This window comes from Sapajus apella, unplaced genomic scaffold (genome assembly GCF_009761245.1).
Source record: "Sapajus apella isolate SASKATOON/1434 unplaced genomic scaffold, GSC_monkey_1.0 scaffold26, whole genome shotgun sequence".
Taxonomy (NCBI): domain Eukaryota; kingdom Metazoa; phylum Chordata; class Mammalia; order Primates; family Cebidae; genus Sapajus; species Sapajus apella.
Genome location: NW_022436966.1, coordinates 24,110,989 through 24,136,975, shown reverse-complemented (window position 1 = coordinate 24,136,975; position 25,987 = coordinate 24,110,989). Strand labels below are relative to the sequence as shown.

At 40.4% G+C, this 25,987-nt stretch overlaps 1 protein-coding gene across 3 annotated transcripts in view; it reads right to left on the bottom strand.

Annotated features, from left to right (window-relative positions):
• FSHR (follicle stimulating hormone receptor) overlaps positions 1-25,987 on the bottom strand; it is a 189,128-nt gene that overhangs the window by 43,629 nt on the left and 119,512 nt on the right. For 2 of the 3 annotated variants that reach the window (XM_032292155.1, XM_032292157.1), the window contains exons 3-4: positions 8,387-8,461; positions 5,818-5,892 (exon numbers count right to left, since the gene is read on the bottom strand). In XM_032292155.1, the coding sequence (XP_032148046.1) occupies positions 5,818-5,892; positions 8,387-8,461 (150 nt within the window). The remainder of the gene's footprint in view (positions 1-5,817; positions 5,893-8,386; positions 8,462-25,987) is intronic. The other variant, XM_032292156.1, reaches the window with a different exon arrangement.

The window sequence follows — 25,987 nt, the reverse complement described above, 5'->3', positions numbered from 1 at the left end:
AAGAAAGTGAAGCCCAAATATGCAAGCTTATGCAGCTAAAGAGGGAAGGAGCTGAGACCTGTGCCCAGACAGGTGGCACTAGAGTCTGGGTGCTTCCTTACCACTCAGCTGCTTCTTGACTCCCTGCCCTCTGTCCGTTTGCTGTGCTACTCCAAAAAACAGTTCAGCTTTTATAACCAGAAAAGCTATTTTTAATACTCCTATAAGACCAAATTAAAGGGAGGAACACAGAAAAGAGAGAGAGGGACCTAGCAGAGGGTTGGGAATGAAACAGCCTGGATTGCTGAGGGGAGTCCCAGTGAAGAATCTCCTGGAATTGCCCCCAACTGGAGAAAGCAGATGGCATGGCAGCCATTGACAGGCGTGGTAAGGAGGTCTAACAGGCCCACATCTGGGTGGAAGATGGCTGTTAGTGGGGCATGGGGGTGGGGCCTACAGCACTGTGTGAAAGGTTTGCTCAAATGGCACTGTGGTTTATTGAGCAGCAAAGCAAGAGAAACATCCAGCTGCCTGAGAATGACTGTGACAGGATGCAAAGACAAGAAAATATTGTGTAAACCTTATTTTCAGATCAATAGATAATCTTTCATACACAAGAGGTCAGCTCTAGGAGGGCAGAGCCATAAAGAAAGAAATATTGCCTGTAAATACAATATTGACTTTAAAAAAATCCACCCAGATGAATCCTTTGATGCACATTCTTCAACTTAAGGAACATTTCTTTATTCATGAGGTTTTTTTCCTAACCACTTCAAGTTCCTCAGCGAAGCATGAAGGCATTGATGAGGAGCACTGATTTCTAGTTGTCTTGAATTCTGTGCCATCAAACGAGCAGCGTGAAATGGCATCAACAGGGAGAACTTCAGAACAACATTTTATGGACACATGTGCAGCAATTAGGATGTTCAAGTCAAATAGTGACTCGCCCCTACCCCTTGTAATCTCCTGCTTCAGTGGCTGTGATGATTAACATTTATCCTGGCTTAAGAAAAAAACAAAATGAAACAAAACCAACAACTCAATCCTACTGGTACCCACTGGATTCCTTCATCGATTTTGCATTTTTTCTTTGTCTTGAAGCAAGTAGTTCATCATCCCAAAGAATATATGAAATCATTGCCATCTACCTCTACCTCGCTGCTGGATTACAAAGCTGTTAGGACTGCTGCTCAGATGAAAATAAGCACGGAAGATGTGCTATGGATTGAACTGTGTCTTCACAAAACTTAATTGTTAAAACTCTAATCCCCACAGTAACTGTATTTGGAAATAGAACTTACAGCAGGTAATTAATGCAGTCATAAGAGTAGGGCTCTAACCTGTTAGGATTATTGTCCTTATATAAGAAAAGACATCAGAAACTCATTCTTCTTCACTCAAGTCTCAGTCTCTCTCTCTCTCTCACTTTCTTTCTCCCTGTCTCTCACTCTCACTCTCCCCTTTTCATTCTCACTCTAATGGTACACAGGGAGAAGGCAGCTGTCTGCAAGCCAGAAACCAAATTGGCCAGTACCTCTTGGACTTAGCCTCCAGAACTGTCAGAAATAAATTTCTGTTGTTTAATCAATTCAGCCTATGGTATTTTGTTAGAGTAGCCCAAGCTAACTGCTGTAAGATGGAAGCTTAACTAGGTTTCGTTTCTCTGACAAAATCTTTCTAATTTAGAGGACTACCTATGAATTTAGGTAATCCCTCTTAGCAATTTGGAAAATATTTCAAAGGGTTAGAGTGTCTTAGCCATACATATATTGGCAACTCTGCCCTCCAAAGGCACTTCTACCTACACACACACTCTCTCTCTCTATATATATATATATAAATAAATAAATAAATAAATAAATATATATATATATGCTATATATATAAACACACACACACACACAGACACACACACAGACACACACACACACACACACACACACACACACACACACGGCAGGTAGAAGTGCCTTTAGAGGGCAGAGTTGCCATGCATTGAGAAGGAGCATACAATTGGGAAAAGTCCACCCTTGGCAGTAAGTCAAAGGCTTAAGATAGAACACTCTTAGTCTCAACTCCCTAATGGGAGATCACCATAGCAGTGGATGTGCAAGCATTTTGTACAGTGTAGAATTATATAACTGCTATGAGCTGAACATTTGTGTCCTCCCCAAAGGTCTATGTTGAAACTCTAACTCCCAGTGGGGATGATATTTAGAGGTGGAGCCTTTGGAAGGTAATTCCGGTTAGATAAGGTCATGAGGGCAAGATCCTCATGATAGGGTGAATGCCCTCACAAAAAGAGGAAGAGACATGGGATCTCTCTTTCTGTGTGTATGCACCAAGGTCAGGCCATGTGAGGATATAAGGGAAAGATGGCTGTATGCAAACCAGTAAGAGGGCCCTGACCAAGAACTGACTAGCTGGCCCCTTGATCTTGGACTTCCAGCCTCCAGGACCATGAGAAACAATGTTTATTGTTTAATCTACCCAGGCTACAGTAGTTTGTTAGAGCAGCTCAAACTGACTAAGAGAATGATAAGTTATTTTTTAGAGCAATCAAGGAGAATCCCTCGACAATGACATAATCCCTTCCAAATCCTTACTTGTGCTTCTCTTTCCTCAGGTTTAGTTAAAGAGCAGGTTTAAAATGCCCTGGGAACAATAACCTTCTCTCAGAAGAAGATGTGGCTGGAATCAGTCACCTCCAGCTTTGTGAGAACTTGATACAGGACTGAGGACTACTCAACACCCCAAAGTGAGACAAAAAGATACAAAGAGGAGGATGGACTTAGTGGCAGATGGCACAGATTTCAACCTTTTTCAGAGGCAAAGGCATAGCTGTGTCTTCTCTCTTCTGCCAAGGATCTCCCTCTCTCCCTTCCTTGGTCTGGAACTGTGCTTTGCATGCCTACGTCCTTACAAGTTCAAGTATCTCTCCTGCCCTCATCTCCTAAGGGAAAGGCCAAAGGTCCTCATTAATAAGAACAAATGGTGCTGGCTGCAAGGTGTTGGCCAATATTGAGGTCAAATTCTGGATCCTTTGCTTTCATATTTTACAATGATCCCTCATTTCTCATTTACCTGTTCCCAATCCACCATTCTCAGATATGCGATTATTACCTTGGGCTAGGGAATATCTCTATGTGATGGGCTGGTTTTCTTCTTGGGTCTGTCTTTGGCAGGGGTGCTTTGCATTAGCCATTTTTAATAGTTTATGAATGAAGGTGCTTCTGGGATGCCTCTCCATGTTCTAGAGAGCATTTGTTCTGTCACTGAAGGCTCTAGGCTCCCCATATTCCACCCTGGCATTTTCCAAAACAAAGAGAGACAAGGATCTGGAAGGGAGAGATGGAGTTGAGAGAAAGAAGGAAAGAAAAGAAAGAATGAAGGAAACTAACTTGGTAACAGGTCCTAATAATTTTATATTTGTATAATTCTCTGTAGTTTTTATACAAAACAATTTGCAAAGTATTTTTAATTAAAGGCATAATCTTATTTGTTTTTTTCCAACCACTCAATTTATAGATAAGGAAACTGAGGTTTAGAGACAGTAATTAACTAGCTAGCTAATAAACATCAGTGTTCTATTTGGATTCCAGTCCTTCTGAAGTCATAGTTTTTCATATATAGATTCTTTTTCATTCTGTTCATTTAAATGCAAAGGCATGCTCCAACTTCCTCTTTTTGAACCCATGCCAAGCACTTGCAGGTAAAAGCTGCAGGTCTTAATTGGCAGCATAATTTTCTATTCAACAGTTACTAGAATTTTTCTGAGGATGGGATGGTAGACTTTGAGTAGTTGACCAGAAATAATTTGTCTACAAATACATTTATTAATGTTTTTGAGCACTTTGTAGTTGACAAAATATTTTCATATCTAAATCTTGTTTGAGGCTCATGTGCATCTCAGTAATCCAGTGATTGGCCCAAGATTTCTCAACTATTGAGTGCTGGAATCAGGATGAAGCCTTAGATTTTCTGATTCTGAGGTTCATGCTTTCTCTGTTGTCACGTTTTCTCCACTGCTGTGTGCCTAGGCAGGTTAGCCTCTGCAGAGAGCATAGCAAAGCCTCTGTCTCTAAGGAACATGATCAACTTAGGGATCAAGACTCCCAAGCCTGAAACTAGAAGAGCTCATAACCCTAACCTCTAAGCAGGACTGGCTACATAACTTGTGGGATGCAGTGTAAATGAAAATACAGAGCCTCTTGTTTAAGCATTTCAAGATGGTAATAGCAGAGAATGAAACCCAGTGTGCAGTCCTCTGAGTGCGGGGGCACTTCTGAGCACAAAGTCCTATGTGCCCGTGAAGCCAGCTTACCTCTGACAGTAACTTAGAAGCAGATGACCTTGTTTCTCTTTTTGAGACCCTTTTTGGGGTACGTATCAGAAAGCAGAAGTTCCAGGTCATATGGACTGTCTTCTATTAAGTCTTATTCCTTAAGTTCTCATTCAGAGAGCTAAGGCACAGGATGGCCCAGTGTTTTCTTATTATATCTGTTAACTCCAGTTCTTATGAATGAAAATTTAGACAGAGAATCATATCATCATTAATAGCTAATATTTACTGAGCATCTACTATGAGAGGCACAGTGCAAAAAATTTTAAATACTTTAAACTGATTGCAAAAGTGGCTTCGATTCTGTATTTTCTCTATCCCTTGTGTTGTGACTTTGCAGCTTTTCCCATCAAGAGTAACATCTTCATCTTTTGAATTTGGATGAGTCACTGAATTGTTTTTGCTAACGGAATGCATCAAAAGAGATGGTGTGCTAGCTCAGAATTTTGGCCTTAAGATGCATGCAATCTTCAGCTGTCCCTCTTAAAACCCTGGGATTGCTACTGTACTACCCTGTTAGAAATGAGTGCCTCTTGGAGGAAAGCTGAGTCATCCCAATTGAGACCATCCAGCGGGGCCAACCTCCAGTTGACCTGCCAATTAACAGTAGATGCATGAATGAGCTTAGTTGAGGTCGGGTAGACATAGTTCAGATCAGCAGGACTATTCCACTGATGAACTCACAGACAGATGAAAAATCATAAATAGTTGTTGCTTTAGGCCTCCATCTTTGGGTAGTGGCTGGTTTTGTATGATTATGATGCTAAAAGATAACAGGTATACATGCATTATTATTATTTCCATTCTCTTGATGAGGAAACAATATGTGAGGTTAAGTCCATCCCTATGATCACTAGCTAGTAATTGAACCCAGAAAGTTTAACTCCAGAGTCGAAATTCTTATCTGTTATTTTGTGGGGTCCCATTATAACACTCATGGCTCTGTCAAGCCCTCAGCTAATCTGAAAGCCATTTGGGTGGAGGAAGCAGTGCTTTTGCTGATAGGGGCAGGCCCAAAGGATAGAGCCAAAACACTAGGAATCTCTGCTGATAAAATGCTATGTCTGTTATTAACCAAAACATACAAAATAAAATGCTGTAATTTATCAAAGGAAAAATGCATATATGCAGAACAAGAGAGACAATGGCTTTGAAGTCAAGGTCACAAGCTAAATGCTAGCAGAAATTTTGGCTACATCTCATTAACACTAAATTATGACTGAGTTCTGGAAGAGGTCCATGTGACAATCCCATTAATGCAAATGGCATTTCTTATGTCTGTTTTTGCAAATGAAAACAAAATGCAATTATATTAGTAGAATTTGCTCATTAGACTAAACTAAAATTCATCACCAAGTATCTCTCCACCTCCACTTCTGCCCCTACGACCATCCTTGATAAAAAGCAATTGTTCCCCAGAGACAAATGAGCCTTTTTGTAAAATAGGGTTGGACAATGTAATCATAATGGGGGTATCAAAGTACATGAGTTCTTACAGATATCGAAGGTTGGGAAGGTTCTGGAAGGCCTCAGCGTTGATGTAGAGCAGGTTGTTGGCTTTTTCAATTCTGCTGTAAAAGAAGAAAAAACATGCTAGTGATCTCAGTGGTAAGGAATGCTATAGTATTTTTTCATATTTTGCAGAGTACATAGTAAATCATTCATCCCATCCATACATCCACTCATCTTTTCATCTATCCATCCATCCATCCATCCATCCATCATTTCAACAAATATTGAGGAAGCATTCAGTGCCTTTTATTACACTAATCTGTGCAAAGTAAATGTTTAATTCTCATTACCTGGGCCCTGTCCACCAGAGGCAAACAGAGCATTGGCTGGGTGAGTTGTCTTTACCCTGAGCAGAGCTGCATCTTTTAGCAGTAAGACTCTGTCAGTGTTGGAGGAGGCTAAGAGGGTAGGAATGAGACTGATGTAGGGAAATGAGCTTTTGTCTAGTTGGGAGGCAAGAGAAAAGGGAATGAAAAAGAACAAAAGTAGGTGAAAAGAAGATAAGGAAAAAGAGTAAGGGGCAAAAATATATTGGAGGGAAAGACTGAAATGGCAAAGAAAAATGAAAGTTGGGAGAAAAACAATATCTCTTTGTTTTTAGCGATGAAATCCAAGCATACAGTAGCTGGGAATGGCCATTGATTGCCTTTATGCAGTAGACTGAGGCTGCTCACTCAGAGCTCATGGAAAGGGGTGACTTCTGCCCTGTGTTGGCCTGTGCTGTTTCTTGATCAACAGCCTGGAAGTGAGCATGTTCATATTTGGATTCCAACACAGGGAGGCTGCCCTTTCCTTGTCTTGCTGGATCAATGTGTATTTGCAAAGATGCTCTCTGTTAATTAGTTCCTTCCTGTTTCATTAGCTTTTATGTTGCTGTAACCTGTAGCTACCCAGATCTGAGTACAAGGCAATTAATCATTTTAAGTGCAGTCAGTGCTACATGGAGGTGAGCACCTCTTCATGCAAGAAAGAGATGAAAGACCCAAACCATTACCTTGACTGTCCATTGAACTGTATCAAAGGATACCTGCTTGACCTTGCCCAGAGGCCTGGCTGCCCTTTGGTTCATTTCTCTGATAATCTCTGTGGGTTCTTCCCAACTAGGCCAAGCAGAAAGAGAAGAAAGGAAGAAGCATGAAGATAATGAGGAGAGGGAGGGAGAACATCAGTTGCAGAGTGCAGAGGCAATGAGGAAAAATGAAGGTGGGAGGCAGAGAGGGTAGAGGAAAGGAAAAGGGAAAGGGGAATTGCCAAATGAACAGACTGAGTATCATTCCTAAAGAAATTCACACACACATATGCACACGCATATGCACAGTGTATATGTATTTGTCCCCTACTGATATTTGACAAATGCTAGAAACAAAATCCATCCTTGTTAAAAAGATACAGAAGAGTCAAAAGATTAATGTTCAAGTTATTATTCGTGTGTGGATTTAGGCGGGTGACTTTAGATAAGCCTTACAGCTTCTCTGTGCCTTTCCTTCTTCATCTGTAAAATCAGGAGGCAGTTCATTGGCCTTCCAAATGTGTTCCGTGGGAATTTTGTGAGATGGGAATCAACAATCTCTAAAAGAACACTTTCCAGGAACATTAGTTGACAAATATTTATACAGTATCCTTCTTGGAGATTCTAAACCTTCTAAACCTGTACTAGCATATTATAGACTCTGAAAAGTTTTCTTAAAATAGGCAAACCTATCTAATTTTCTTAACCTAATGGTTCCTAGTCTTATATGACCCTAAAGTGTTTTCCTTTTGTAAAAATACTTAATAATTTCCTGAGTTTTTAGTGATACACAGAATATACATTGAAAAATTGTTGACCAGTCCCTAAAGTCTCTTCTGGTTTGACATTCTATGATTCTATGAAATAATTTATAGTAATTATAAACTAGTATAAAACAGAAGTAGATCTGTGTGAGCAGTGCTATTACATAAAACTGGAACATTAAGAAGAGAAAGTAAATTTGCTGGAGTAGTAAAGGAACTAAGGATCATTATAACATACTCACTCTAGGCCAGTCAATATGCTAGATCTAATTGACATTTATCATTTCCTTTATTCATCACAGCAATCCTATGACATATGTAATTTTATTATTTCAGTTTTATAGATGAGGAAACCAAGTCTTAGATAGTTATCTATCTTGGCCAAGGTTTCATGGTAAATATATGGCATAGGCTAGTAGTCAGACAAGGTCTAACCAACTTCAAGTACATCATGTGGGACTTATTTTGGGCTTTGACTGGAATAACTTTGAATGAAAGGATGACGTAGAGCTGCTTGCACACAGTCACTGGCAATGTTCTTGGGTCTATGATGCAAAAAATGATGATAGGCCAGCACAGGATGAGACTAGGCTCTGAGCTGTGGCCTGCATCACTAGATGGAGACACATAACAGTGCCTTTTAGGCTGACTTAGACATCTTTTAATGACAATCTAGGGGTCTGAGGCCATGGCAGAGCCAGGGCTTCCTAGGAATATAGGAGAACTCTAAGGATATTTTCAAGAATGGCCATGAGCAAATTCCCCAGGCTTCTTGCTTACATTTCACGTAACTTGGGAAGGTTGGAGAACACATCTGCCTCTATCACCTCCAAGATGTCATTCTGAGAGATCTCTCTGTGGAGAAAAAAAATATAATTCAAGCCAGTTAAGTTACACTCAATGAATATTTTTAGGGCTCAGCATAGAGCCTTGTGCCTCGGAGGATTCATGAGACACACAAAACTCCTTTCCGCCCTCAAAGAAGTCAGCTGTAGTAATAAGACAAAACTGACATACTAGATGCTAACACTTAAAGAACAATGGGAGAATAAGTCAAAGGCAGTGGTTCACCCTGGAGACTATCCAGTCTACAGATGTAGAAAGTGAGGTCCAGGAAGGAGGAGATTTGCTTAAAGAAATTTAGGGATCATACAGGATGAGAACAAAATTTAAGTTCCCTAGACCAGGGGTCAGTAAACTTTTTTTTACAGGGCTAAATAGCAAATATTTTTTTGGCCTTTGCTGTGGTTATTTGTTCTCTGTCACAACTGCTCAACTGATGTTGTACCCCAAATGTAACCATAGGTAACACATGAATGAATTAGCCTGACTGTGTTCCAATAAAACTTTATTGATAAAAACAGGTGTCAGACTGGATTTGACCCATTGGCTGTAGTTCAGTAACACTGCCCTAGATCGTTGAGTTGTTTTCTCTCTGCTAATCTGGCTTTCAGAGATCAGAAATTCAATCCAGTCTCTTTTAAAATAAACATATGTTTGTCGGCCACATAAACGCAGGAACAGAAAACTGCATGTTCTCACTTATAAGTGGGAGCTGAACAATGAGAACACATGGACACAGGGAGGGGAAGAACACACACTGGGGCCTGTCATGGGGAAGGATTGAGGGAGGGAGAGCATTAGGAAAAATAACTAATGCATGCTGGGCTCAATACCTAAGTGATGGGTTGATAGATGCAGCAAATGACCGTGGCACACGTGTACCTATGCAACAAGCCTGCACATCCTGCACATGTACCCTGGAACTTAAAAATTAAGAAAAATAACAAAATAAACATAGATTTAAATCCCTTCTCACTCCAAGCCATAACTTAAGTGGAGGTTGTTGCAAGGCCATTGGCATTAATGATGTCTTAGCCTAGAATATCCAGAAAAAGATTCTTCAGGTCTCAGCTTTTTTTCTCCCAGAGTAATCTGAGGGCAAAGGAGAATGATGTCCACTATGCAGAAGCCCAGAGGTTGTGAGGAGACAGGGCAGCGTAATCAGTTAATATTTATAAAGTGTCTCACAGATGAAATGTGCTATTATTAGGCCTCCTGAGTTAGACTCTTATGCAGTTTTAATGCGGCAGCTGAGAGTGTCTCAGGAAATCTCCCAGGCAGCATGCAATCAAATTGGCTGAGGTAGAAGTGCTGTCTTCTGGCCTAGGATTTAGCAGAAGAACTCTAGAAAGGCTCTTGATCAAGAGAAAGGCCTGGAGGGGAGGGAAAAGAGAAGGTCATGGGGGAGGGGAAGTGTGACTGTGAGCAGCAGCAGTGTCTGTGAGGGGACTGGTGACATCTGTGGCTTGTTAACCCAGTGGTGGCAGGGCCATTTCTCACAAGCCCCCATGGATGAGGAGATATTTTGTGAGAAGAGTTCCTCTTATTCCATAATAACTTCTTTCATGATTCATTTGGTAAATTAAAGCCCTCACCATTTGCACAATGGAACATAGATAAGGGTGGTGCATGTGTGTTTCTAATTATGTATATATCTAATTATATATTTTTAATATATATTATATTCAATATATTCTATATATAATATACAATCATCTATATTATAGTTTAATAATAATATATATTAAATTATATCATATTATTTATAATTATTTTTAGTTAATTATTTTTAATATATATAATAAAACCTAATTATATATATATGTAATTACATATATGTACAGGGAGTTCTGGGAGGTACAGAATTGAGAAGGAGGGGGAAAGGAATGGAAGAAGAAAGGATTTATTTGAATACAGTAGAGTGAAAGAATAGCACAGGGGTAGAGAATAAGGCATGCAGGAAAAGGCTAGATAACAGGAAGGGCTCAAATGCAAATAAAACCATCTCCTCCAAAAGCTATCTCCAGGTTCACTAGCAGTTAGCAGTACATTTGGTCACCACTCAGAGAGACATATGTTCTTGCCCAAATTCATATGTTGAGAATTCCCTTATCTGGATTATGTTTCAAAAAGAAATAGAAATTATTAGAACAAACAAAGTAAAGAAACACTTCTAAATTAGTGATTTCAGAAAGTAGTCCATATTTTAATGGTCTCAACTTCAGAGACAGTACTGGGTGTTAGGGTTGGGTAGGGGGATGCCTTTGGCTAGATGAGGACTGGGGGCAGGTGAACAGGGTACAGCCATGGAAAAGCACTTCATTGAGAAATTTAGACATCTTGTTCTGATCTAACCCAATTCTGTCTCTAGTTATTACTATTAAAATTTATTGAGTGTTTACTGTTTATCAGCCACTTTACCTGCATACTCTGCAATCCTTCTGACAAGCCTGTGAGGTTGGAATTTTTGTCACCACATTAGTTAAATGACTCCACTTGTATGAGGGATCAACTGTGGCTGACAGAAGGACTCACAGACTTTCTTCTACCCACCCTGCCTCCTGCACCATACTGAGCACCCCTCCGGACCGGGAGTCTTTGTTGTAAAATAAGGGGATAGATGAAATGATTTGTAAAGTCTTCTCCAGAACAGTGCAAGGAGCCTTCATCCTCAAGCACAGAAGCACTGTAGAAAATGATTTTCAGAGATGAGTCTCTCCTTTCCTCATCTTCTAGGAGAGTGCTTCTCAAATGTTAACACACATGAGATCTTTTTAGAATGCAGATTCTCATTGGGAAGGTCTCCAGTGGGGCCTGAGGTCCTGCATTTCTAATAGCCCAGGTGCTGGTCGTACTTTGTATTGTAAGGTTCTTTAGGGAAATAGTAATAATATGCTACCAGGCTTTTTGCTGCAGTGTAAATATTCATGGATGGATATGAAAAGTGTGATAGAGGAGCTCCAGGGGAATGAAGTACTTGGTTTACAAAAATCTGCATTCCCTCTGAAAAGCCTTCCTTTACTCTACCAGCATTGAAGCTTTCCTATTGTCTATGTTTTCACAAGACCTTTTTCATTTCTCAGTTAAAACAATCACCACCAGGTTTTGTTATTGTTGTTTTTGGTACTTGTATCTCCAGCATCTAGTGATAAGTTGATATGTAGTTAGTGCTCAATAAATGATTACTGGATGAATAAATGGATCAAAGGGTAGACTAAGGAAAATAAATCTTCAGGCCTATGAATGTCATCTGCTAAACTGAAGGAGATGAAGTTTGTCTTCATCTAGTTTGTCTAGCCCAGCCTAGCTTTTTTATGACTTAGGACTTTGTTCCAGGGAATTTTACTAATGCAGAGTATAACATGCAAATGACATGCACAAATATTTGGTCTGCTGATCTAATAGTATCTGGGTACCTTTATCTCTGCCTCTCTGGGTCACAGCTCTCTCCCTAGGCCTTCTTTGGCTATCAGATCAGGTCCTTGAATTGACAAAACAGCCATAGAAAAATTAAACAGGAGAGAGGACTGGCCCTCATATATTGCATTGGGTTTGCATTCTGCTTTTTCTCCCTCACTAGGCTAGGAACTGCTGGAGGACAGTGGCATTGCCTTGTATCTTAATATTCCTGCTCCCAGTCAAGTGTTTGCTGAATGAATGAATGATCTTTGAGAGACTATAAAAGATTTTCCACCTTTGCTTTTGTGCAAGAAAGGGGAGAACTAATTCAACAAATGTTCGACAAATTTTGATTAAGCAGCTTCTGTATTTCAGGCACTGGGAATCTAAAGATGAATAAACTGAATCCTGGGTTTCATCAGTCATCTCTAACTCAGCGAGACTAGTATTCCAGGCTTTCCTAAACGGATGCTATCTGTATTTGACGGTGTACATTTGAGTTGCTAGAAAAAGTAAAACTTTTGGTATATTGCTTTTCAGTATAACAAGACAGAATATGTGTATATAGTAATTCATACTATATATGTAATATATATATGTGTTATTTCTTGTGATACTGAAATGCAATATGCATATAATATAATTGTAACTATAATATTTCTAATACATATATATCACATATAAGGAGACAGGTAAAAATTCCTGTGAAAATATGTTCCAAAAAGTTCATAAAGCTCTCAAACCATACAATTCCACCTTCCTTTAGAATTAGCTGAGCAGAGATGATACAAGATGGCTGAATAGGAACAGCTCTGGAGTGCAGTTCCCAGTGAGAATGCAGAGGGCGAGTGATCACCACATTTCCAAATGAATTTTTACTGCCCACAGACCAGGAGATTCCCAGGCAAAAAAGTGCCATGAGTCTCCAGCATGGCTGTTTCAGCAGGTGCAGTGAGTCCCTGCACAAAAATTCACACAAATCTGGGCTCCTTTTCAGTTGGAGCCTGGATGGTCCCACCCCCACAAAGACCAGCAATCTGAAATGCTCTGGATTGAGAGTTTCACAGCAAGCACAGCTGGACCTGGGATGGTCCAGCTATGTGGGGGTAAGGTGGTCTGCCATTACTGAGGCAGTCCACCACTACTGAGGCAATCCGCCATTACTGAGGCAATCCGCCCTTACTGAGGCAATCCACCGTTACTGAGGCAGTCTGCCATTACAGAGACAGTCTGCCATTACTGAGGCAGACTCCCATTCCCAAGGCAGTTCTAACTATACCTCTATAAATAAAACAGCAAGGAAGCTCACATAGCAGCTGGGCAGAGCCCATGGCAGCTCAGCAATGCCTCTGCTGGCAGACTGTGACTAGGCTACCTGCTTGCTGGACAGGGCATCTCTGAAAAAAGGCAGCAGCATGTCAAGAACTTATAAATAAAGCCCCACCTTCCCAGGACAGAGCACCTGGGAAAAAAAGGTGGTTATGGGTTCCATTGCAGCAGACTTAAATATACCTGCCCAGCAGCTCTGAATGGAACAACAAGCTCACAGCTCAGCACTTGAGCTCCTATAACGGACAGACTGTCTCCTCAAGCAGCTCCCTGATCCCCATATATCCAAAGAGACACCTCATAAAGGAGAGCTCAGGCTGTCTTCTGGCGAGTATCCTACTGGGACAAAGTAAACAGAAGAAGAAACTGGCAGCAACCCTTACTGTTCTGCAGCCATTGCAGGTGATCCCCAGGTAAGCAGGGTCTAGAGTGGACCTCCAGCAGTCCCACAGCAGAGGAGACTGACTGTTAGAAGAAAAACTAAAAAAGAGAAAGAAATAACTTCATCATCAACAAAAAGGACGTCCACTCAGAGACCCCATCCAAAAGTCACCAACTACAAACACCACAGGTAGATAAATCCACAAAGATGGGAAGAAACCAGCATGAAAAGGATGAAAACATCCACAACCAGAATACCTCTTCTCCTCCAAGGGATCACAGTTCCTCACCAGCAAGGGAACAAGGCTGGAAGGAGAATGAGTCTGATAAACTGACATAAAACAGGCTTCAGAAAGTAGATAATAAGAAACTCCTCTGAACTAAAAGAACATGTTCTAACCCAATGCAAAGAAACTAAGAACCTTAAAAAAAGGTTTGACAAAATGCTAATGAGAATAAACAACTTAGAAAAGAATATAAATGAATTTGTGGAGCTGAAAAACACAACATGAGAACTTCACGAAACATAAACAAGTTTCAATAGCCGAATCGACCAAGCAGAAGAAAGGATATCAGAGATTAAAGATCAACTCAATGAAATAAAATGAGAAGGCAAGATTAGAGAAAAAGGAGTGAAAACAAATGAACAAAGCATCCACGAAATATGGGATTATGTGAAAAGACCTACTCTATTTTTGATAGGTGTACCTGAATGTGATGAAGATAATGAATCCAAGCTGGAAAATACTCTTCAGGATATTATCTAGAAGAACTTCCCCAACATAGCAAGGCAGGCCAATATTCAAGTCCAGGAAATACAGAGAACACTACAAAGATATTCTTCAAGAAGAGCAACCCCAAGGCACATCATCATCAGATTCACCAGGGTTGAAATGAAGGAAAAAGTGCTAAGGGCAGCCAGAGAGAAAGGTCGGGTAACCCACAAAGGGAAGCCCATCAGGCTCACAGAGGATCTCTCGGTAGAAACCCTACAAGCCAGAAGAGAGTGGGAGCCAATATTCAACATCCTTAAAAGAACTTTCAATCCAGAATTTCATATCTAGCCAAACTCAGCTTCATAAGTGAAGGAGAAATAAAATCCTTTATGAACAAACAATTTCTGAGAGATTTCGTCACCACTAGGCCTGCCTTACAAGAGCTCCTGAAAGAAGCTCTAAACACAGAAAGGAACAACCAGTACCAGCCACTCCAAAAATGTACCAAATGGTAAAGAACATCGACACAATGAAGAAACTGCATCAATGAATGGGCAAAACAACCAGCTAGCATCAAAATGGCAGAATCAAATTCACACAGAACAATATTAACCTTAAATGTTACTGGGCTAAATGCCCCAATCAAAAGACACAGACTGGCAAATTGGATAAAAAGTCAAAACCCATCAGTGTGCTGTATCCAGGATACACTTCTCACATGCAGGGATACACATAGGCTCAAAATAAAGGGATGGGGGAAGATTTACCAAGAAAACGGAGAACAAAAAAAAAGGAGGAGTTGCAATCCTAGTCTCTGATAAAATAGACTTTAAACTGACAAAGATCAAAAGAGACTAAGAAGGGCATTACATAATGGTAAAAGGATCAATGCAACAAGAAGAGCTAATGATCCTAAATATATACACACCCAATACAGGAGCACCCAGATACATAAAGCAAGTTCTTAATGACCTACAAAGAGACTTACACTCCCACACAATAATACTGGGAGACTTTAACACTCCACTGTCAATGTTAGACAGATCAACAAGTGAGAAAATTTACAAGGATATTCAGGACCAGAACTCAGATCTGGACCAAGCAAACCTAAGAGACATTTATAGAACTCTCCACCCCAAATCCATGTAATATACATTATTCTCAGCACCACATCACACCTACTCTAAAATTGACCACATAATTGAAAGTAAATCATTCCTCAGCAAATGCAAAAGTACGGACATCATAACAAACAGTCTCTCAGACAACAGTGCAATCAAATTAGAGCTCAGGATTAAGAAACTACCTCAGAACCACACAATTTCATGGAAAATGAACAACTGGCTCTTGAATGTGGACTGGATAAACAATGAAATGAAGGCAGAAAATAAAGATATTCTTCAAAACCAACGAGAATGAAGACATAACATACCAGAATCCCTGGGACATATTTAAAGCAGTGTCTAGAAGGAAGTTTCTAGCAATAAATGCCCACATGAGAAGCAAGGAAAGATCTAAAATTGACACCCTATCATCAAAATTGAAAAAGGTAGAGGAGCAATATCAGAAAAACTCAAAAGCTGTCAGAAGACAAGAAATAACTAAGATCAGAGCAGAACTGAAGGAGATAGAGACACAAGAAACCCTTCAAAAAAATCAATAAATCAAGGAGCTGGTTTTTTGAAAAGATCAACAAAATAGATAAACCACTAGTCAGATTAATAAAAAAGAAAAGAGAATAATCAAATAGATGCAATAAAAAACGGTAAAGGGGATATCACCACAGATTCCACAGAAATACAAATCACAATCAGAGATTACTACAAACAACTCTATGCACATAAACCAGTAAACCTGGAAGAAATGGATAAATTCCTGGACACTTGCACCCTTCCAAGCCTAAACCAGGAAGAAGTCAAAACCCTGAATAGACCAATAACGAGGGCTGAAGTTGAGGCAACAATTAATAGCCTACCAACCAAAAAAAGCCCAGGTCCAGATGGGTTCACAGCTGAATTCTACCAGACATACAAAGAGGAGCTGGTACTACTCCTTCTGAAACTATTCCAAACAATCCAAAAAGAGGGAATCCTTCCCAAATCATTTTATGAGACCAACATCACCCTGATACAAAAATCCGGCAGAGACTCAACGAGAAAAGAAAACTTTAGGCCAATACCCATGATGAACATAGATGCAAAAATCTTCAATAAAACACTGTTAAACCGATTGCAACAGCACATCAAAAAGCTTATCCATCACGATCAAGTAGGCTTCATCCCGGGGATGCAAGGCTGGTTTAACATACGCAAGTCTATAAACATAATTCACCACATAAACAGAACCAAAGACCAAAACCACATAATTATTTTAATAGATGCAGAGAAGGCCTTCAACAAAATTCAACAGCCCTTTATGCTAAAATCTCTCAATAAACTAGGTATCGAAGGAACATATCCCAAAACAATAAAAGCTATTTACGATAAACCTACAGCCAATATCATACTGAATGGGCAAAAACTGGAAGCATTCCCTTTGAAATCCAGCACTAGACAAGGATGTCCTCTCTCACCACTCCTATTCAATATAGTATTGGAAGTGCTAGCCAGAGCAATTAGGCAAAAAATAAATAAATAAATAAATAAAATAAAAAATAAATGGTATTCAGTAAGGAAAGGAGGAAGTCAAATTGTCTCTATTTGCAGATGACATGATTGTATATTTAGAAGACCCCATTGTCTCAGCCCAAAATCTCCTGAAACTGATAAGCAACTTCAGCAAAGTCTCAGGATACAAAATCAATGTGCAGAAATCACAAGCATTCCTATACACCAATAACACATTTAAAGAGAGCCAAATCAAGAACGAATTGCCATTCACAATTGCTACAAAGAGAATAAAATACCTAGAAATACAATTAACAAAGGATGTAAAGGACCTCTTCAAGAAGAACTACAAACCACTGCTCAACGAAATAAGAAAGGACACAAACAGATGGAGAAACATTCCATGCTCATGGTTAGGAAGAATCAATACTGTGAAAAAGGCCATACTGCCCAAAGTAACTTACAGATTCAATGCTATCCCCAACAAGCTACCTATGAACCTCTTGATTTATCACTGGACAAGGAAAATGTGGCACATATATACCATGGAATACTATGCAGCCACAGAAAACGATGAGTTTGTGTCCTTTGTAGGGACAGGGATGAACCTGGAAACCATCATTCTCAGCAAACTGACACAAGAACAGAAAATCAAACACCACATGTTCTCACTCATAGGTGGGTGTTGAACAAGGAGACCACATGGACACAGGGAGGGAAGCATCACACACTGGGGTCTGCTGGGGGGGTAGAGGGGAGGGACAGTGGGGAGTAGGGAGTTGGGGAGGGACAATGTGGGAAGAAATACCAGATATAGGTGACGGGGATGGAGGCAGTAAACCACATTGCCATGTATGTTTCTATGCAACAGTCCTGCATGTTCTTCACATGTACCTCAGAACCTAAAGTGCAATAAAAATATATATATGTATATATATAAACAAAAAAGAATTATCTGAACGTTAGATCCAGAGACTTTACAATAAAGTTGAGACCTGAGTTTGAGTCCTGCCTCCATCTTCTCCTAGCTGAATAACAGTGGGCCACTGTGAGAGTCTCTTAGCTTCAGTTCCTCGTTTATAAGATGGGAATAATAACTACTTCAAAGGCTTGTCAAAGGGATAAAATAGGAAGGGATGTGTGAAAGCACAGTGCTTGTCACATGGTAAACTCTAATGTCAACATGCCTGCTGATTGCCTGCCCTCCTCTCTTTATGGAGTTTCGGACTGAATTCATCTGCAGCTGGGAGATCTTGTGCCAGTCGACCACGGTGCTGAGGTAACACTCTCCAGCAAAGGTCCTAGGAATGCTGCTTTAAGCTTTACGTAGAGAAATTCAGGTTGTTCCCTTAACCTCACCTATAGAATCATTTAAATTCTTAAACCAGGCTATGTTATTATCCTAACCCCAGCCCTGTTCTAAGCCTTACAGTGAGATTGCCCATCTGGTCCACTGGTCACACAAAGGAGATTAGGTGGAGCAGGCATATGCCTCAACATGGATTGTCTCCACACTGAAATCATAACCTAAAAAGCATGCTTTTCCCTTTAGGAGAGGGTCAAGATATGGTGAGGATGTTGTCAAAGGGCTGGTTTCACCTCCTTAGATGACAGCCAGTGGTGCTGCCCTTTCCCAACATGCCTGAGACTGGTCTTCCCAGATCTGCTTCCTTCCCATGGCCAAGATGAGTCTTTGCTAGAGTCATCCTGAAGATACCCCAAAATGAGACGGAGATAAAAGTACCTTTAGTGGCTCAGCCTAATTCAGAAATTTGAATTAAATGCTCTTGTTTTCAAGTACATCAGCAACAAACTATTGTTTTCATTTTTGTTTTATCTTAATTTAAACTTTAAGTAACCTAAAATTTGATATAATACATCTCCCTTTCTTCCCTCGGCAGATGAGAAAAGGAACTAAAAATCACAGTCATACTAGCTAACGTTTATTAAGCACTTACGTGTCAGGCAGTTTTTCTGTGCTTCATATTTATGAAGTTGCTTAATCCTCACATCAAGCTTGTGAGCTAAGTGCCATCCTTAGCCCCTTCTACAGAAAGGCTGGCACACAGAAGTTAAGTAATTTCCCCAATAGTACACATAAGTCAAAGTTCCAAGCAGCAACTCATATAATAAACACCTTTTAGTACATTTTCCGTGCAAGTATAAAGCATATAAGATGGTAAATAGTACTGCCTTTATCTTATATACATCTGCAGCTTAGTCACATGTATGAAAAGTTGTGAGTGAAGAGTCAACAGAACAGAAGTGCAGGGCAGTGTGGGAAGGATGCCAGGTGCCCAACACAGCCAAGTAAACAGTGGGGCTTCAGTACATTTTATTGTAAATATCCCTATACACCACATTTCCCCCATCACACTCTCTCTAAATGTCAGCATCTCTTAAGCCTGTCTTAGCGTCCCTGAAGCTTTTCCTTTTCCTGTTGACACACCCTGGGGCCACCTTATTCCCCACAGCCTCTCAGTTAGGACCTCTCTGCTGATGAATTATACATCATCAGAATGAGCTTCCCTCTGAGACCAGCATCCCTTGACTGTAGCAGCCTAAGACACACATGTTTTGTGAACCCATCACAGACAGTCTATAGCAGCTTGATTCTTTTCCTCTCCCAACTGTCTTCTCCTCCCCAGTCATGACCCCAAGCCAGAGGCTCTGTCTGACATCCCTACTGGCCCACTGGACTAACCTGTTTTGAATTCTGGGGTCACCTTTGACTTCTTTCCACCATTTAGTGTCCAAACAGATCTTAAATTTCCTCAATTATTCACTTCTGTATTTCTTGCAAACCTTCCTTATTTTCCACCAACATTGTCTACTTTGCAATTTCCACTAGACCAGCAGTTTTTAATAGTCGTGTTAACGACTCAGAAGTACTCAGGAGTGGTATGATGTTGGTCATGGGTCGTCTTTTTTCAAACAAATTAAGTGTATCAATTATTAATACTTGGGAGATATTTAAGGTTATGTACATAATATGCATGGCTAAGAATGGAGGGACAAGTAGAGAAGACTGGGAATTGGAAGCTGGTGGCTTATGAGTCCATCCCTACCTGGACACAGGAGTGCAGCTAGTCCTTGTGCTTGGGAGCCATGCATAGGATCATTATTTCGGAAAGCTAATGGAATTGAAAGAGGATGATAAAATGTGAAGGAAGGTCCGGGAGCAGTGGCTCATGCCTATAATTCCTGCACTTGGGGAGGCCAAGGTGGGCGGATAACCTGAGGTCAAGAGTTTGAGACCAACCTGGCCAACATGGGGAAACCCCGTTTCTACTAAAATTACAAAAATTAACCAGGTATGGTGGTGCATGCCTGTAGTCCCAGCTACTTGAGAGGCTGAGGCATGAGAATCACTTGAGCTCAGGAGGCAGAGGTTGCAGTGAGTGGAGAACATGCCACTGCACTCCAGCCTGGGTGACAGAGCAAGACTCTATCTCAAAAAAAAAAATATCTATATATATATATATAGATATATATCTATATCTATCTATCTATCTATCTATCTATATATATATATGTGAAGGAAGGACAAAGAGATTTTCTGGCGATAGAACCAGATTAGAGTTGGAAGCTAGAAAAGGTAGTCAATTTCTTTTTTAAACAGGAATTTACTGAGTTCCTAGTGATGAAAGACAAGGAGGTTGGCAGGTAGTAAGGGAGTGGATATCCTGTGGAAAGGAGAAAGAAAAGGCAGGTTGATCAGGTCGTTTGGGTTTGATGTGACCTGACAGCTTTGGCAGAGGCAGAGGAAAGTGAGGTGTGAGGCTGGAGTAGCCTTTGACACACAAGGGACAGGGACAGTAAATTGTCCATATGTTTGGGACACTTGTAAGTTTGAGTTCTATAACTCAAGGCTGCAGGAATAATGATGACAATGATAATAGTTAATCTTTATTGGATGTTTGCTGTGTAGCAGGCACAGTGCTAAATGCTCTGCGTGGGTAATCTCACTAATGGCTTTGTCTCATCAGGGCCCTGCTGACTCATATTTGCCTTGGTTTACACACACATGTGAATAGCAGAATGAACCTGGAAGCCAGACAGGCCTGGATTCAAATTCTAGTTTTATCATTGCCCAATCATGTGACCTTGGACAAGCCAATTAATATGCATGACATCTATTTTAATAGGGATAATTAATATGCATGACATATTAATCCACCTGTTAGGATTTTTTTGTGAGAATTTTGAAGGTAATATGTGGCATGGAATAGATTGCTTATTGTCCTCCAAAATCAATTTTCCCCTCTTACCCCTGGGAGCACAGCTGGACTACATTTCGTGGCCAGTCTTACTGTTAGCTGTAGCATTGTGAGAAGAAAGCCCTTGCTGTGGAAGGTGAGTAAAAGTGATGTGTGCTATTTCAGGCCTGGTCCTGCACCCCCCAATTGTGCCCCTCCATACACTGCCTCCTTTTTAGCTGTTGCTTGGGGGTGCCCAGAACAACTTTGAAAGTCACAGTTGAAGACGGTAAAGCTGCCTTTGCCCTGGGGTCCTAAATACGGTGCTGAGGAACACCAACCTGACCTGGGCTTCTTGATGAGAAAGAAAGAAACTTGTTCTGAAAGTCCCTGACATTTTGGAGTTTGTCGTCATATGTCCTATGCCAATACCTAAGGTAAGAGTCTAGCACCCTCTGTGGTTGCTAGTACTTGTTCAGCAAATGCTCCTTACATCAGGGCAGGATAAGAGTTTTACATCTACCATCTGGTGAAAAGTGGGTACATACATTCGGTGTTAAATAAATTTTTATTGATGGATTAATTAGTATTGCTTGGCCAATTTGAAGAAAAGAAATAATCAAAAAGTCTTCCTCAAAACGAATTCTATATTTGACCTAATTTAGCCAGAGATTGCTCTTCCTCAGTGACGCAGTATTTGCCACCTGTGATTGAGCCGCCTGGCCTCTTGTGAGCACATCAGGCAGCTGTTGTTGAATTATGGGGCATTGGCCGTTTTATTCCCTTTGTCGATTGTTGTGTGAAAAAACAACCACCACAACAAAACTCTGGCATGCCAGAAAGAACTGTTTAAGATGGAGAATTCTAAATCCATTAGTGCCCAGAGCCTGGGAGGGTGTTAAGGTTAAGAAATTTGAACCCCCAGCTCTCTAAGCTCCAGAAATGCACAGCTGCGTGAGGATAGGTCTCTTGAGTGGTCAGAAGGAAGCCCTTCATCACTTTGGCAAATCACTGGAGCTTTCTGAGATCCATTTTCCTCTGTAAGATGTCGTGAAGGTCCTCTGTCCCTCAGTACATTTTATACTCAATCCTTTGTAGTTGGCTGGGCTGTTGAAGATCACATGAATAATGCATGCCATGCACTAGGAAAAAAAGCGCATAGTGTTATGCAAAGGTCATGCTGCTTACTATTATTTTTATTATTTCAGTGGAGTCAGGAGGCCTAGGTTCTAATCCTGACTGCCACTAATTAACCACTCTCCTTGAGTCAAATCAGTTACCTTCTCTGGGCCTTTGTTCCTTATATATAAAACAACAGTGTTGATCCAAATGATCTCCAGGGTCACTGTTAGTCCTAGAATTCTGTGATTTTAATTATTTCTGTGATTCTGTTATTAAAAGGCAGCCAGCCTCATCTCATTGGTAGTCCTCCATGACAGCCAGCTTTCATTTTTAACAAGCTGGGGTGCGGTGGGGCTCCGTGAAGCCTCCTTCTTAAGGCACTGCATCTTTGGGAGTAGCTCTGTGGCGGACCTATGAGGGAGCAGCAGCAGGGTAGCCAGTAAAGGCCATTTACCACTTGAAGCGCTGGGCAAGGGTGAGAAAGGACCCCTGACCTGAGCCATTATTCTCTTGAAGACAGCATATGTTTTATTGTCAGCTTAAAGAGGGATCCATTGATACCCCCTATAAGCCAGTAAGCTGGTGTTGATTTCCTCCTTGACATATGTCTTAAGTCTCTTTCTAAAGAAGTAGCAAGTATATGTGTGTGTAAGAGTGTGTGTGTTTGTGTGTGTGAGTTATTGGAGGCTGTCCTGTCCACTGCTGCCACCTCAGAGCACCCCAAAACCTTCCTTAATAATTCTCTCTAGGTTTGACTGTGTTTTTTTGATACCATACCTGTAATATAATCTCCCCTCCCCCAATGGCGTTCTTCCTGCTTCCAGCCTCTGTTTTCACTCTGTAATTCATAATTACTCTATTTTTTATGGCCCTCCATTTTCCACCTCATTAACTCTTATCTTGGCATGAAAGAGCTTCCTTTATGAGCCGCAGTGAAGGATCAACAAGGAGCTCACATTTGGCTGCTTTTGTATTTGAGTCACATTGATGGTCTTATTTTCCTCTTTGGAATCCTTGAGTGTAGCACCCCATAAGTGCCCTGCATGCAAAGCTGTTATCCATCCTGCCCTTGGCAACCATTCAGAAATTTAGGGGTCTGTATTCTCTGACTTCATATTTAACTGGTTTTATATCCATTTCTGAATAGTAGTTATCCCCCATTCCACCCCCAAATTATAGGCAGAAGCCCTATTCCTGCACCTCCTTTGCCTCCTATTGATCCTGAGACTGTCCATATTTTTACAGTGAAGGGATCTGCAAGGTCAGGAAAAAGGAATGGTTTTTAACGGCTTCCTTTTTTATGAGACTACCAATGTCTAGAGAAAAATGCCATCATTCTAGGGAGGAATAAGAAGAGCGGATTATTTTTTAATGTGCACTTTTTATGTGAGTGACTCAGCCAGTTAAGCCACCCAAGATGTTGGGGATCAACAACCTGGCTCAGTATATGTTCAGGCCTTTGCCGTGCCTTGGGACCCCTTGTTTAAATAAGAGCTTAGATACTAGCAACAAAAACAATGGAGTAGCTCCTATTGAGGATGGAGTGGTGCTGGTTGTGTGGGGAGGGTTGGGAGAAACCAGATCTTATTCCTCATGTTAGCAGCTTCAGAAGGGGTCCTCTGTACCCCTATTAATGTGCATAATTTAATTGTGGAGTACACATTTGTCCTTTACTAACATAATTTCAGGTAATGAGGATCCTGTTAGAAAGACACCTTTTAGAAATTTTGTTTTGTTTTTTCAATGACCCTGAAATTAGAATTTCAGAGTAATCAGCAAAGGAAGAGATTTTATCAGCTATCTCCTAGATTTATTTTCCTACACATGCCCCCTCTTCCCTTTTTTCAACACATAAAGTAACAAAGATATAAGAAGCTGTAATTACATAACTAATTAATAATGGCGCTGATCTAGGTTAAGATGCTCTCGATCTATGATGGTAGAAGTGTATTTTCATTAATCTGCTCAAGTTCCATGGGTCTTGCTGGAGCTGTAGAACCAATGAGTCAAAGCTATTACCTCCAGGGAAGGGGTTACCTAGGTTATGAGCCAGGTAGCAGAGGTAGCATTGTATAACCATATAAGCACTTACTAGCTGTGTGAAGCTGATGAAAGTTATTTAGCCTCTCTGAGCCTTGGTTTTCTCATCTTTGAAATGGGGATAATGGTATTTACCTGTATAAAACTTTGTGAGAATTATTTATGAAATAGTTACATGTTAAGTATCTGAAGCTTAATAATCACTAACAGAATGGTATTTATTATTATTGTTGTTATTTTCTATTAGAGTCTAGTGACTATAAATCCCTTACGGTCCAGGATTTTGTTATATTCATAGCTTGCATCATGCACTCAGCAGGTACTCCATAAATGTGTGTTGAATGGACAAATGACATCCTCAAGCTTGAAGTCCTTTGCCTTATATTGAGTAAAGTAAAATCCTTAACGCTCCCACCTGAGCAGTGGAGGGGGAAGAAAACCCCATTCCAATTTTAAGGCCCAACCTTTAAAGTTTTCTCCAAGGGAGCCTTCCCTTATCCTCCAGAATTAAGACATTTTTCCTTCTCTGAGCTTGCCTAGCACGTTGCTTTTGCCTTTATCAAAGTATTTTATCATAGTCAGGCTGTCACACCAGCTGCACTTATGTTTGTAGGCCCCTGAGGGCTGGGGCTGTGGCAACTGTCACATTCTCCGTAATACAAGGCCCCTCAAATCACACTTGGCAGTCTCTCAATTTTTATTTAGTTGGAGGGAACAGGAATGAGCAATACTTTATTTCTGGTGCCAAATCTCAGATTCCTTTGCAGACCTCTTCTTCATACATATTCAAAAGAACATAGTTTCTGCCTTCAAGGAGCGTCTAATTGAATAGAGATTGTACTCTCTTTGGAGTACATAGTCACCAGAGAGACTGACTTTCAGTGTTTCCCGCTAATAGCTTGGAACATAGTAGGTGCTCAGTGTGTGATCATTGATGGGTAAAATGAATGAAAAAAAGCAAAAGCGGATATTTTGTTTGCTAGTGAAGAATAATAAGGCACATAAAAGTTAGGTGATTTACCCACGGCTACACGGCAAGTTAAAGATAGAAGGAAGAGCAGAATCTGGGTCTGCCAACTCCCGTGCTGATGTTCCTTCAAGCATGCAATGCAGCATCCCAGTGTTATGGATCCTATCCCCAGTTGTTAGCTGTGAATAGCCACTCCCTTCCTACTTGTCCATGATACATTTTATTTATTTTTTTTTCCTGAAAATATAAGTATTTGGAGAAAAAGAATACCTTCTGACCAAATGTGCCTTTGGTGGAAATTCTGGGACCAGTTTATTACATCAAATCCTTATTTAGATTTCAGAATTCATTTGAATACATTAGTTTTACAATTTGCATATCTAATTATGTTTTCCTCTGTCACCAACCACAAGCAATTTTCCTGTTTTTAAGATCATTGTGTCTTTAAATGCAAGACATAAGACACAGGAATTACCATAGCAACTTGCTTTCCAATTAGACCGCAATTGCTGACAATCAATATGATTAGACAAGGTCACTGACTAAGTAAGCCCAATAGTCCTTAAAGAGAGCTAGAGATGTGTAGGGACAATGAGGAAATGTGAAAACTACTGGAAATCTCTCCCAGAGTTGAGTGTGATTTTTTTCATTGCTTGCTCCTTGTATATCCTAAAGATATGTCTTACAGTAGCAACAGTTTATAAACTGCCAACAAGAACCTGGGAAAGGATGCTAAAGGATGTTCGGTTATGGCTGGTTTTTCTTTCTTCTAGTAC